The 14,396-nt window shown below is 27.9% G+C and overlaps 1 protein-coding gene across 1 annotated transcript; it reads right to left on the bottom strand.

Moving 5' to 3' along the window:
• Positions 1-8,423: 8,423 nt before the first annotated feature.
• LOC126665972 (indole-3-pyruvate monooxygenase YUCCA6) lies at positions 8,424-12,310 on the bottom strand. The gene is made up of 4 exons (XM_050358920.1): positions 11,112-12,310; positions 9,957-10,205; positions 9,355-9,477; positions 8,424-9,248 (listed from the first exon to the last, which is right to left on the bottom strand). The coding sequence occupies exons 1-4, from the start codon at positions 11,817-11,819 to the stop codon at positions 9,030-9,032; spliced, it is 1,299 nt and encodes a 432-aa protein (XP_050214877.1). The 5' UTR covers positions 11,820-12,310; the 3' UTR covers positions 8,424-9,029.
• Positions 12,311-14,396: the final 2,086 nt, after the last annotated feature.

Here is a 14,396-nt window from a genome sequence, read left to right as displayed (position 1 = left end):
ACTTAAATGATTTTACAAGTTAAACTAAAACCAAACTAAACTATAAATAAAGAATAGAATGATTTATTTACATAATAAAATGATTTATTAACGTGAACTAAACTCTATTTATATAGGTTTTGAAGTTTAAGTTATGCTTTAAATTGTTCCCTCTTGGATTAGGAATAAGTGTTGAATGTGTAGAGAAACACTCCTAATCCAATTTGGACTTTGATATTTGATGTTATCAATCTTCTTGAAGTAGAAGATTCTACCTTTTATGTGGTAAAATAAGTCCGATTCGAATTAGGATTAATCATCCCCTGATAAATTTAGTGCATTCCGGATGAAATTTTTGCCGATTTCCACTTCATAGATGATCATGCCGAGCAAGGACATCCTGTTGCTTGGCAGGAACTGATTTTCTCGGCAGAAATGTTTTATAGAAACCATTATTGTCGAGCTAATGATCCTGCTGCTCGGCGGAATTTGCTTCCTCGACATGATTGTTTTTCAGCGCAACTACCAATTTTCGAAAGTCATAACTCTTTAGACACACCTCTAAATGACTTGGTTCTTGATTCACCGGAAAGTTTGAGATGTCTAATTTATTTCTTATGAGGAACATAATTTCATTGGAGAACTTTAAATATTCCGAAATATCCAATTAAGGGAGATGGGTTAAATCTGTAAGCAATCTAATGTAACATGTAGTTTATCAATCTTCAAAACTTCATAGGTTGTGATAGACAACTTCAAATGATGTAAATTTTGACGTTTTAAAAAGTTTAAGGATGTCTATTATAGTTTATATGAAGAACACTTTCTCAGTTTAGATCTTGAAGAAGTACAAAACTATCAGTTCATGAACAAGTATTGGAACAAAGTCATTTAAGTAAACAATTAATAAACCGATAGTAAACTCATATTTACTAAATTGGTATTTTTGAAATTATTTTTCCATAATGATAATTGAATTTATGTTAGTATGATTGTAATTGAAATTGCTTGTGGCTTTAAGGAGCTTTATTAATTAATTTATTAATAATTATTGATTTGAAGTTTGTTTCTTTGAAGTAAAATGAAAGTAAAATTAATTTTGCACATGTTTATAATACTAACAGTAAACCGTTAGTAAATTAACTTAACTTTTTTAGTAAATCGATAATAAATTATTACTAAATTAATTTTCTTAAGTAAACTGATAATTAATTAATAGTAAACTTATATTTTTCGTTAAATTAAAGTAATAAAGTTGAAACTAATCTAGTACATTTTTATAATATTGTTAGTAAACTAATAATAAATTAGGTTATAATTCATTTTAATATTTTATAATTTACAAATAAAAAATAGTAATGTGATTTTTAAGTAAATCGACAGTAGTAAATTGAAATCGTATTTTTGCAAATGAAAAAAGTATATTTGTAAAAAAAATTGATCAAACTGTAAATTTCAACTGATTTTAATTAAAAGGTATTTATGAGAATAAATAGGTGTTTGATAGGTATTTGTTTAAAAATTCATAGATAATAAAAACTTAAAAGGGCCCTATATAGATAGCCTTTGGGATTTTTAGACAAATACCTACCAAACACATACTTATTCTCAAAAATACCTTTTGACCACAACTAGTTGAAATTTACAGTTTGACCAATTTTTTTTATAAAAATACTTTTTTTATTTGCAATAATACGATTTCGGTTTCTAACAGTTTACTAACGGTTCACTAAATATTGTTTTAACTAGCAGTTTACTAACCGTTTACTAATAGTTTACTAAAGGGTAAGTTAATTTACTAATTGTTTACTAACAGTTTCCTAACTTTTACTAAAAAATAAATCAGACTCCTAAAATTTATAAATAGGAAATAATGTAAAAAATTAAGTACATAATAAACAGAAAGTCATTTTGTCTTAGGATTTCAAATTGAAACATACACAAAGTTTTGGTACAACTCAAATTTTTAATTAATAATTCTGTTCCAGCTAGATTTAATCATAATCTCAGCCGGATCCAACCTCATTATTGTGGTTGTCGCTCCTCTTGTTGCCAGATTTCTCACCGCTCTCAGCACCTCCACCAGAAAATCCAACAATCGGCAACCCATTGCCGGCCCAGCAATCGACAACCCATCGCTGCCGTCGTTGAACCCATCGCCACCACCGTCGAACGCATCAATTGACAACCCATCGCCGCCGCCGTCGAACCCATCAATCGACAACCCATCGCCGCCGCCGTCGAACCCATCAATCGACAACCCATCGCCGCCGCCGTCGAACCCATCAATCGACAACCCATCGTCGCCGCCATCGCCAGCAAACCCATAGATCCACAACTCGTCACCGTTTTAGCGGCAGCTTTACGATATAAAATACCTTTGTTATTGTTGGTTATGAGATTTCTGTACTTTTCAATATTTTGAGCGTAAAAAAATCAAGAAAAAACGTAAAGAAGAAGGGAGGAAGAAGACTGGTGTATTTTGACAAGAAAATAAGCGCGTCTGTATTACTGAGATTAAATATGGATTTGGTCGTGGCTGATCTAATTTCCTCATAGCCTTTTAGATCTTATGGGCCATGGGAACTACTTGCAACTTCTCCTTGCTTGACTTTAAATAGAATTCCATAACAAATAAAAATTTCCCTATTGATATTTTTTTTTTGAAGAACCCCAATTGATCTCGATATTGATTTTTTTCTGTACCTTTTCTTGTCATCATTATATAAATAATATTTTTATCAAAGTCAATTCTTTTATAATAATGATAGAGATTTTATAATAAAGTCTAGCATAATGAAAAAAAATCTTTGATATGAGCTATCTAATTTCAAATCGACATATCTTTTTATATGCAAACTTATGAACTCAAAATCACGAGATTAATCTTTAAAACAATAAAAAACAATGACATATTAGTATCTCAATTTACAACAGTAATTAGGAGAGCGTTTTTGGTTCGAATTGATTCAGATATGTTTCGAAGTCGAACCATGTTAAAAAAAACTAAGAATATGAAAATTTTCTAACCGAATTGATCCATCCAGTTAATGTTTTCATTCAATTTGATTTTCATATCGGTTATACTGAAACTTAAATATATTTTATATGTCAACAATTAATTGGATGCGCCAAAAAACCAGTAATATTTATGTTAAAAAATCGAATCGAATTGAATTTATCAATTTATTTTGGTTATTCGTTCTTTCACACGCATGAGGCATGCTATAGCCAAGCTACCTATAAATATATATCAAGACCCTAATGAATTTAAAATCATGAGATTAATTATCTTTAAAATAGCTGATAATAATAAATTAAAATAGTTGAAAACTTATAGTACAAGTTTAGTAACTCAAGTTATTGGAGTAATTATGTGGCATTGGGTTCGGATCAAACACAATTTTTTTCAAGATCGAACAAAACTAAATTTAAAGGAATGTAAAATTATTCAAATCGAACAAGGTGCTTTGGTTATTTTTTTTAAAAAAAATTCAAATAGTTTTTCAATTCGATTTGTACTAAAACTTAGTATATATTTTTTTATGTCCAAAATCGAATCGAATCAAAAAAGCCAAAAGAAAAACTATATTGACAAACTAAATCAAATAATATTTATTGATTCGGTTCGGTTATTCGATTAAGCAACCATATAGCAAGACCCTTAAGCGGTCCGAATAAACCCTACCACCTACAATCTTTAAAACCCTAACCAACTCTCATTTTTGTATTTATGTATTGTCATTCTCATATTCCAGAATATATATTACGATACCATATTTATTTGCGTTTGCATCATTATTAGCATGCATGCACGCATGCAAATCTAGGAAGAAAACTGAATTATAAATACTTGTGGTTAGGGAAATTTAATATCTTTTTCACCTTGTGGTCCAAATATAATATGATTGCTCAACTTGATGATCTTATACATGTGTGCGTATACAAGACCAGCTAGTCGTACGAAATTATATATGGCTGCATTGGCACCACAATATCAATATGACTTGATCTAGTCATGAAAATCTAGCAAAACACATGAGACTTTGACAAAACAAAGCTACGATTTGGATATTTTATTACCGTATACTCAATATTTATGCTATATTTAGCTCGTTACTGATAGCGGAGTTGTTATCCGATAGATGATGCAAATATAATTTTCCATACTAGTAACTGTTTGAAATGAAAATATTAACAATATTTGATGGTGATATGACTTTATCAAATACCGAAATAGCTATTGGAAATCAAAACAACTCATCTTTAACCACTAAACTATGGAGTGAGCAAAACAAACTAAACAATTTGTTTCTAACGTAATTTGTTTCTAACGTAAATTGATTATATACTGACTCAAAGAGTTGATGATAGGGTTTGTAAAAATTAAACCCAACTGAAATAAATGATTATAGCTCGGTTTGATTTGATACTCCTAAAAAAATTGGTACAAACCAAACTAAATTATCAGCAAAACAAACTAAAAATTAATCAAATAGACAAACAGTAGTATTTAATATGTTTCTAACGCATTTTTGGGTGTTCGTAATAGAGATTTTAGGCGTATGATTTTTAGGGTTTGAATGTATTTTTGTATTGATTTTTAGTTTGAAAATACGAACAGGAAAAGCATGTTGGTTTGGCGGTGAAAATTAATGGCCCCTTGTTCGTAACTTGAAACCTCAATAGCTATATTATGATGGCCAAATGACTAAAAAAGGTCAAAATTTTCATAAAAGTTTCATAAAGGTCCAAACTTTTTAATTTTATCCAATTTGTCCTGAAATTCATAATTTCGTTTCAATTTTATCCAACTAAATAATTTTGCTCATGTGGCGCTGATGTGTAGCATGCCACATCAGCGCCATGTGAGTAAAATTACACAATTGGACAAACTTGAAACAAAATCATGCATTTAAAGACAAATTAGATAAAATTGAAAGATTTGGACTTTTGTGAAACTTTTATAAAAGGTTTGATTTTTTTTGGTTATTTGGCCTTTTATAATTCGTTTTAAAAAAACAAGTAAAATTTTAAAAATATTGAGGGACCTCGGACACAGGACAAATAGCACTGTCAACGTGCAACTTACCACTACATCAATCAGTTATTTCATGATACTCTTATCAAAGTATATGCAGTCGACCCTTTTATAATTAATACAAATGGTGGATTAAATATTTATTAATTATTAGAATTATTAATTTATTGAATATTAAATAAGACGTAATATTGAAATTGGTTCCCTAAATTTTTATTAATTATTAGAATTATTAATTTATTGAGTATTAATTATTAAAGAATATATATATATATATATATATATATATATATATATATATATATATATATATATATATATATATATATATATATATATATATATATATATATATATATATATATATATATATATATATATATATATTATATTTGTTTTTGGTTTGGTTCGGATTAACAAAAATCAAAATGAACCAAACCTAACCAAAACTATAACCGAACCTTACCAACTATTTCTGTTCGGTTTAAAAAATCAGTTTGGGTCGGTTGTTGCATACCCATGCCTCTTTTTTTTTCAACTTTTTGTATGGAAAAATTAACTAGTGATAAAAGAAATGATATTCTGTTACTGAAGCACAAGTCAAACTTTGTAATATTATTAATTAGTTCCCTATTTTGATTTACAATATATAATATTGTTTAGTTTGCTTTTTTAATTTACAATTTTTCCTTGATTCAAAATTTTAGGCCTCACAACCAATGAGATTGGTTCAAGTGATAAGCGGTTTGATATCGTTTAAGCAAAGTTTCGGGTTCGAGTTTTGTGAATGCAGAAAATCTTCACTGACAGACTCACCCACCATGTCAGCTGCGCGACGCGGGTCGGATTCGGATTAGTCAGGGCGAAGCTCTGAATATCGGATGGGCTTACCAAAAAAACAAATTAGGCCTCACTTGTTTGAGAGTAAGTTCATTAAGAAAGTATAGTTTTTCTAAAAATATTTGAGGAAATTACACCATTTACCAAAAAAAATGAAAATAATTACAAAAATATATATTGACTTTTTTCATTTACAAAAATATTAATAATATTTACAAAAGTACAAAAAAATTAAAAATAATATCAAACATACGGTATATACTGTGGGTATAATGTTAGTATACTAATAAACTAACATTATATCAACATTATACCAAAATTATACCAACATTATACATACTAAGATTTTATTAATATTAAATGAAAATTGACCAAAATTACATCAAATCGTATACTGAAAATTAAATTAATAATATACCAAAATTATACCATCAGTATACCAAGAGTATACAAATTCTCTAGTTCATTACCAACTATAATGAAAAATACACATAAAAAAAATACATGTTATCAACTAGAAAATATATATAAAAATTTATAATCAATATACCAAAAATATACTGAAATTATACCAATAATAAACCAAATATTATTTTTAAATTATCTGATTTATAAGTTTTAATATTCCAAAATTATACCATAGTTATACCGACATTATACAAATCGTACTTTTGTAATTAATTTTCATTTTTTGATACTTTTGTAATTAATTTTAAATCAGTCGTATTTTTGTAAATAAAAAAAGTTTACAGGTACTTTTGTAAATATTTTTAAAATTTTAGGTACTTTTGTCATCGTCCCAAAATATTTTGCCTTATTTGATTCACTTTTGTCATTTTATTTCTTGCGAAGTTGAGGGGTTGATTTTCCTTTAATTAGAAAAATGACTTTCCTAGAAAGAGCTAGATATTTCTACTTCCCTAATTAAATTAATTAAAACACAATTATATCTTCATATTTAATTAGTCAAATTAGTTATTGGGTATAGTATGATCTTTAAATTTTAATTAATTAAAAATAAAATATGACTTCCCAGACAGTTATCAAGTAAACTAAGTAAAGAAAAAATCGATTTCCTCCGTACTAACTTTTTAGCAATTAATTTCTCGGAAAGTATACTTTCCGAGAATTATACACTTTTTAAGTGAGGCCTTATTCTCAAATTATAATTAATTTCGATAGATTTTTGTAGATATCGGATTCCTGGCGATTATTACTTTTAATATATTCACTTTTTTTGTATTGGCGTCAATTTATTTTGTTTTATGATTATTAATTTCAAAATTACTAGTAAACTTTTTTTCAGGTTGATTAAAATAACAATTCATGGTGGAGAACGTTGGAGGTGAATTTAATTTACCACGTAAGATTCTGATTATGCATTAAATAATGTTTAGATAATTGAAATATGTAATTTGATTATATCACGTGGCATATGTTATTAATGGATGATTCATAATTTCACATGATAGAGAAGGTTAAATTTTTTTGTCTGTTGATGGATCAATATATCTACACGTGGCCATAGGACTTTGTTTTTTTATTTTAAGAAGATTCTAAGAATATACTACAACATTTGTTTGGCCATTATAAGTTTTACCCCACTTTACTATGTAAAAAGTAAAAACCTTCCGCAAATGCTTAGGCAAAAAGAAAATATAATAACTACCACGAATTTCTAAGATTCAAATCTTTATGGATAGAAATTGATTTGTAAAAGATGCATTTAAGTTATTTTTTTAACTATTATAAAATAAACATTAGGCTCTTAAAGTAATTCTTTTACTATTTAATTTTAAAATATGAGAAATAAATTATATAATTTTTTTTGTCTAATAGAGTTTAAAAATATTATTAAGTTTTGTTGGTTATGCATTTTCTATAATCTAAAGTTTATTATGAAGAAACATGCATTTATTGAAAAAGTTGATAAATTGATATTTTTTTTAATTTTAAAGAAAGTAAATGATTTTCCGTTCAAAAATTGAGTCAAATGATATATCATTTAACTTATACAATTAAAAGAAATAGCTAAATGATAATGTCGGTTGACATTAAAGAAATCAATGTTATTCTTTCGCCCTCCTAAGTAACTTTTTTGATTCCGCCGGTGGTTTCATCTACATATATATAAATGTAGCGGTATGATTGAGTTTTTTTTAATAGTTTTTTTATGGATATAATTAACAATTGTATTTTAAACTTTTATTTAAATAATCTACAACGAGGGAATCGACATTCGACTATTTTTTTTTTTATTATGGATCATAATTTATAGAAAAGTCAAAAACTTTCTATGAAATGAGGCTATAATCACTTATTACTTATTTTCTATAAATAAGCATGAGTTGGTATTGAAATGTTGAAATGGAAGTTTGATGGAAAATGGGTGGTCCAATGATTTAGTACATTGTACAAAAAGAAAAGATTATAGAAAAGGAGAAGAAAAAGGATGAAATCATTTAATCATTTTGTACTGAATAAGGATTCCATTGGAACTTAGAATTTTCCCACCATGAAGCAATTAAAACCCTAAAATACAAAATAACCTAATTCTAGAATATGAAAGAAATCCATCCAAAAACTATATTAATTAGAGAAAAAAAACATTAGCATGTTACAAATCTCTCTCAGTGCTAGTCTCAACTTTCATCCCATTCCAAAGCCCATGGAATAGTAGATGATTAATCAACAAAAAGAAGATGTTAATCACAATCAAATCATCATCATCGCCATCATGTTTTAATTAGCAAACAAATACCAAAACCACCATTTCCCTCCCTCAAAAGTCATACCTAATTAGAGAAAAATTGGTAATAATGTACACTATACATACTTATATTTATATTGCTGAACTGAGGTCCCCCCATTCTTCTTTCTTTTCCGTCCTTATATCCCTAACATAGGCTTGATGTTCCGGCCTAGATAAGAATTTCCCGAATTTGACTTTTTTATTTCAAGAACGCGATTCCGACATATCCGAGCTATAAACTCATTTTCGTCGTCATCATCACCATCGGCTAGAACTATCTTCTTTTTTTCTTACTCAATTGGAGGAATACTAACTTTGGTACCAAACATTTAGGCAGAAAAACCCTCCAATAACTTTTCCTATATATATATGTATAGTTGCATATATATATATAAATCTAATCCAATAACAAAAAAATCATGGTGGTGATTGAATTGAAATTGTAGGAAATGAATGTTTAGGTTGAGAAATCCAACAAGAGTGAATATGTTGAGCTATTTTGGGAGCATCAATGGAGGCACCAAGAATGCCACGTTTTGTGAACCCCACTGCATATAACCCACTTTCACCTTTCCACCCATTTGGAAATGGTGTTTTTGGCAACCCATCTTTCTCTGAAAACATTTCTCCTCCTTCCTGTAATTATTTTAGTTCATTTTAGCCCATCTTATACTCCTTTTCTTAAAAAATTAAAAAGAAATATGTAATGGTGACAAAAATTAATGTAAGGATTTCTTTTTACCTTTAGCCAAGATGGCACATTGCTTTTATATCCTGTTGCTAAGATAATTGCGTCAAATTTCTCCATTTTTCCATCCACAAACTCTACTGTATGTCGTTTTAGCCTCTTCATACCTGGACATACCTACATCAATCAACACCATGTAAATCAGAATATTAGATATAATTCTTCAGTAATGAGCTACTAAAATTTAAGATTTGAATTATCCAATCGAACGAACCCGTTTAATGGGTTGATGGGAAAAAATCACATAAAGAAAACACCAAATCTATTTTTTTGTTAATTATTCTCCTAAATTTGTTATTTCTTGTTATCAATTGGCCTAAATTTGTCCCAAAAAAAAAGAATATATCTCTACAACTGTTTTCAAAATGGATACAAAGTTGAGGGGGCACATTGATACGCGAGTTAAAAAGGGAGTGCGTGTAAGAATTAAATCAAGAAAAGAAAAGGCAAGGAAGGGTCATTTAATATAGAGTATTTTTATCATAAAACAAAAACTGGGACATTTTTGAGATTTTATGTCAAATAGAAGGGGTGAAATGGACCGGAAAACAGTAAGCAAAAATGAAGCAGAAAGGAGGGAGGAATAGAGAAAGTACCTTAATGTCTCCACTTTTGATCTTAGCGAGTGTGCCAACATCTAAAACTGGGGTCTTGCCGGACATGTTTTTGAGCTGAAGGGGTCCCAATTGCGGCCTGTCCAATCCCAATCTTGAAGTGTCGCCGAGCACTAACCTCGACACTACGAGCAAGAACTCATCCACAAGCCGTATGGGCAGCCACTTTAGTAACCACATGGACAACCCAAAAGTCGATTTTCCTAGCATCTTCCTTGGTAAAACATGCACCTATTTTCACCAAAAACAACCCTTTACCAACAAAATACTACTCCTACTATTAATAATAACAAAAAATTCAATTATTTGTATGGGCTAATTGCTTCTCTTGCCCTACTCACTAAAGATGGTGGGATAAAGAAATTATTTTGATCATAGCTATTTATATGCAAATATTCTGTACTATGATCATTCTTCTCACCAATATATATTGTTGCGCATGCTTGGGAATCCCAAGAAAAGTGAAAATTCTAAGCGGATATTTATTTTTATTTTCCAATAATTTATGTCTTTTATTTTAATTCATTAATAAAACATGCTTTTTGAAATATTGGGTTCAAAAAATAGTTGCAAACGTTATCATTGCTACCACTTTTAAAAATCTATCAAAAACTAATTGAAGAAAACAAAAAATACTAGTATAATTAAAACATGGTTATCTTTTTTAAAAAAGGCCTTATGAATAGAAATTTTTTCTTACTTTTTATAAATCTAATCAAAACCATCAATATATTTAGCCTAATTTTAAAAATTAACAACAATTCTAACTCAACTTCAAAAATTGTTTGATATTTATATGTGATAAAATGCATTAAAAGGATATTTTTTAGAAATTATATATGTAAAATACAAAATTAAAGTAAAATTATTAAAAAATACGTATTTTTTTAATTCAATCATTTAAAATACTGAGAACAAATATCAAATTGAATAATTACTTAAATGATCTCAAATTATAGTTAAATTTTCAAAATCGAGCTAAAATAATCCATTTAAAAAATTTATAAAAAATAAAAAATGTTTAGATTTTTTAAATCATAATTTGCCAAAAGAAAAAATAAAAATTAACTTTTTTTCTTCTTTCAACTCAAGAATTGAATTGACATGAAAAGCTTAAAGAAAGTTTAAAATATTTACCGTATCTCTAACCACAAGTGAAGGCTTTGCACTATGATGGCACAGATCTAAACAAACTTCCATTCCTGAATTACCACACCCAACTACCAACACTTTTTTCTCTTTAAACTCTGCACCACTTTTATACAAACTCGTATGCCTTATATCCCCCCCAAACTCTCCCATTCCTTCTATTTCCGGCACCACCGCCTCCGCATTCTCTCCGGTAGCCACCACCAACCACTGGCACACATACTCCGTCTCCTCACCTTTACCCCCAACTGTCCTCACGCGCCAAAACCCAAGAACTCGATCGTACTCAGCATGCTTAACTGTCTCGTTAAAACGCGGTTGTATATCGAATTTCTCTGCGTATTTCTCCAAGTAATCGATGAACTGTTGCTTAGTCGGGTACGTCGGAAATTCCTCCGGGAAACCCATGATCGGAAGCTCGCAGAAATTCTTGGGCAAGTGAAGACGGAGACGGTCGTAGGTTTTTAATTGCCATAAAGAAGCTATACAATTCGATCTTTCGAGAACTATGCTCGGAACTCCTCTTTCTTTTAAACAAGCTGCTACTGCTAAACCAGATGGACCGGCGCCGACGATTACCGGACCGGTAACCCAAACGTATCGTAATGAAGATGATGATTTAATTTTACTCATTTTTTCTGTAAATAATGGATCATGAAGTTGTTTTCCTTCTATTTCTCTCAAACAGTAATCCATCACGAAAAATTTGAGTTCTTGAACTTCAAAATATGAGTTCTTGAACTTCAAAATTTGAGTTCAAGAAAGAAAAAATATAGATATTTATATATATTTAGAGAGAGAGTGAGTTCTTGAAGTTCAAAATTTGAGTTGAAAACAAATAACAGAACTGATCAAGAATTGGAAATGATCCATTGATCAGCTGAAAAAACGTTTTTGTTATGTAGGAAAGGATATAGAATAAGGTCCAGCTGATTTAGTGGGTAAAAATCTAGAATTTGACCTCTTATCTGAATGAAGAGATTAAGTCTGGAAGAGAATTCCTGAAATATTGGAGTGGATGAAGAGGGTATTATCCTTTTGTTTTTTTGAGTTTGTGTGTTTTGAATTGAAGCGGAAGATGAGCAAAGAGGTTAGGGCTAAGTTAGCATTCAAGAAATGAATGCGATCGAGAGAGATGGTGATATGTCAATATATATTCCTTTTGCTCATATTCTACAATTTATATGAAGGGGTTAAGTTTTAAAACTATAAGTGGGGACCTATATATACATATAATGCGCATTTAATTTAATTCTTTTTGTGAGATGTATAAAAAAATTAAATTAAACCGTATATGTTTATTATAATTTTATAAAGATTAATTGATAAAGTAAAAAATTATAAAACGAACATTATATTTTATTACTTTCTATATTAATACTTCTATTGAAAAATTTAAATCTATATAAAAACTTGCCTATTCTATGTAGGTCCATATTATATATATAGACACACACACATACACACACGTACATATTGTTCTATTTAAAAAGATTTGAATTATTGTTTTCATAATGTCTCGTTTGAACTTTTAATAGTACTTTTTTTGCTTCAATTTCTTAATGGCTAAACATAATTTATAAGACAATTAATATTCGGACTTCCTCGTCTCATAAAAATAGAAAAAATTATTACTTCTTTTTATAGATAAAAAAAATTGCTATTATAAATACTAAAGACAAAATTATTAAAATATCTTTATAGTTTTATTATATGAGCATTAAATTCAATGGCTATTATCGAAATATTATGATAAATATAATAATAGTTAATTAGTTTCCTAATTTTTGTAAAAGTGAACATTTGTATATCTTTATGACACAGAGATAGTAATTAAGTATAATTTTAAAATAACAATATTATTAATAGATGTGCATGATCATAATTTTATTTTTATTTTCCATTACTCTTTATAACTGGAATAATGAAAATTAAATTTTCTCCGTCCCATAAATATTAAATATGATTCGATTTTGAATTGTCTTAAAGTATAGTAAATTTTTTTATTTTAAATATCTTTATTTAGATTTTTAGCAAACTATTATTATGTTAATTTTATAAATATTGATAGTTATGGACTAAGATTAATAGTTCCAATGGGTTCTTTAATTATATCCAATTAGAATTTACTAGTTAAAATAAATTTTTATTTTTTTAGAAATATTCGTAAAATGTATATATAACATTTATTATATTTCTTAATTCATGTGCATCTCAAAAATATCAATAAATATTCTATATTTATGAGACTGAAAAAGTATACCACATCATTAATAATAGTAGTGAAAATTATATTCTATAATTAACAGGCTAAAATTAGTAAATATAAAATATGAATAAAAAGTATTCGTTTTGATTTTTAATTGTATATTTAAAAAATTATTCATATCTGCAAATATATATCTTTTTAAAAAAATTAAGATAATTTTTATAATTGTATTTCTCTCTCCGTTTTATTTTAAAAATTCTATTTATTTTTACATACAAATTAAGAAAATATTTATTATATTTTTTTCATTTTCTTTATGTTTTGCTGTATTAATGATGGTGAAATTTTTCGTAAAATTTATTTTGAATGACTAAATGAAGGCTAAAAAGAAAAGTTTAATGTAAAATACTCTTATATAGAAATAGAACTTTTAAATGAGTTATTTTAAAATAAAATATGAGATTTTTAAAATGGGACGGAGGGAGTATAAATTGTATGTTTTTCTAATTAAGCTAAAAAAGTGTTTATAATATTTACATATTTAATGCTTATTTAATTTCATTATTAACTATTTTAATATTAAATTTATTTTATTGATTGATTGTACGATTGACGAGGCACAATCTATCGTGTTGATATTCATGGAGTAATATAATTATTCCATGTATTGTCAAAAAAAAAAGTTATTCCATGTAAGCTTACTCAATGCTTACAATTACGTCACTCTATTTGTCACGTATGGAATGTGATTGGGTTTAGATTACTAAAAGCAAGATCCTTAATTACAATTATGATTATGATTTTGAATTAATTAATTAAGTTATTAATGATGAAATCTTCAATCAATCTAGATGATAGTAGCTAACTAGTGTGTTTCCCCTGTTACATATAGTCTGTTTAAAAACTAAATCGGTAAGGTCACCGGTTTCCGGTTCAATAATCGATTCGATCGATTGAACCAATTGAATGATCGATTTAATTGGTTGAACTGGTTTAATAATCAGTTCAACTGGTTTAATAAATAGAAAAATTGCAAAAATTTTGGTTCATCGGTTTTTTATAAT

Source organism: Mercurialis annua, linkage group LG1-X, assembly GCF_937616625.2.
Source record: "Mercurialis annua linkage group LG1-X, ddMerAnnu1.2, whole genome shotgun sequence".
NCBI classification, from domain to species: Eukaryota; Viridiplantae; Streptophyta; class Magnoliopsida; order Malpighiales; family Euphorbiaceae; genus Mercurialis; species Mercurialis annua.
Note: the sequence above shows the minus strand (reverse complement) of the source record. Positions and strands in the feature narration are given on the sequence as shown.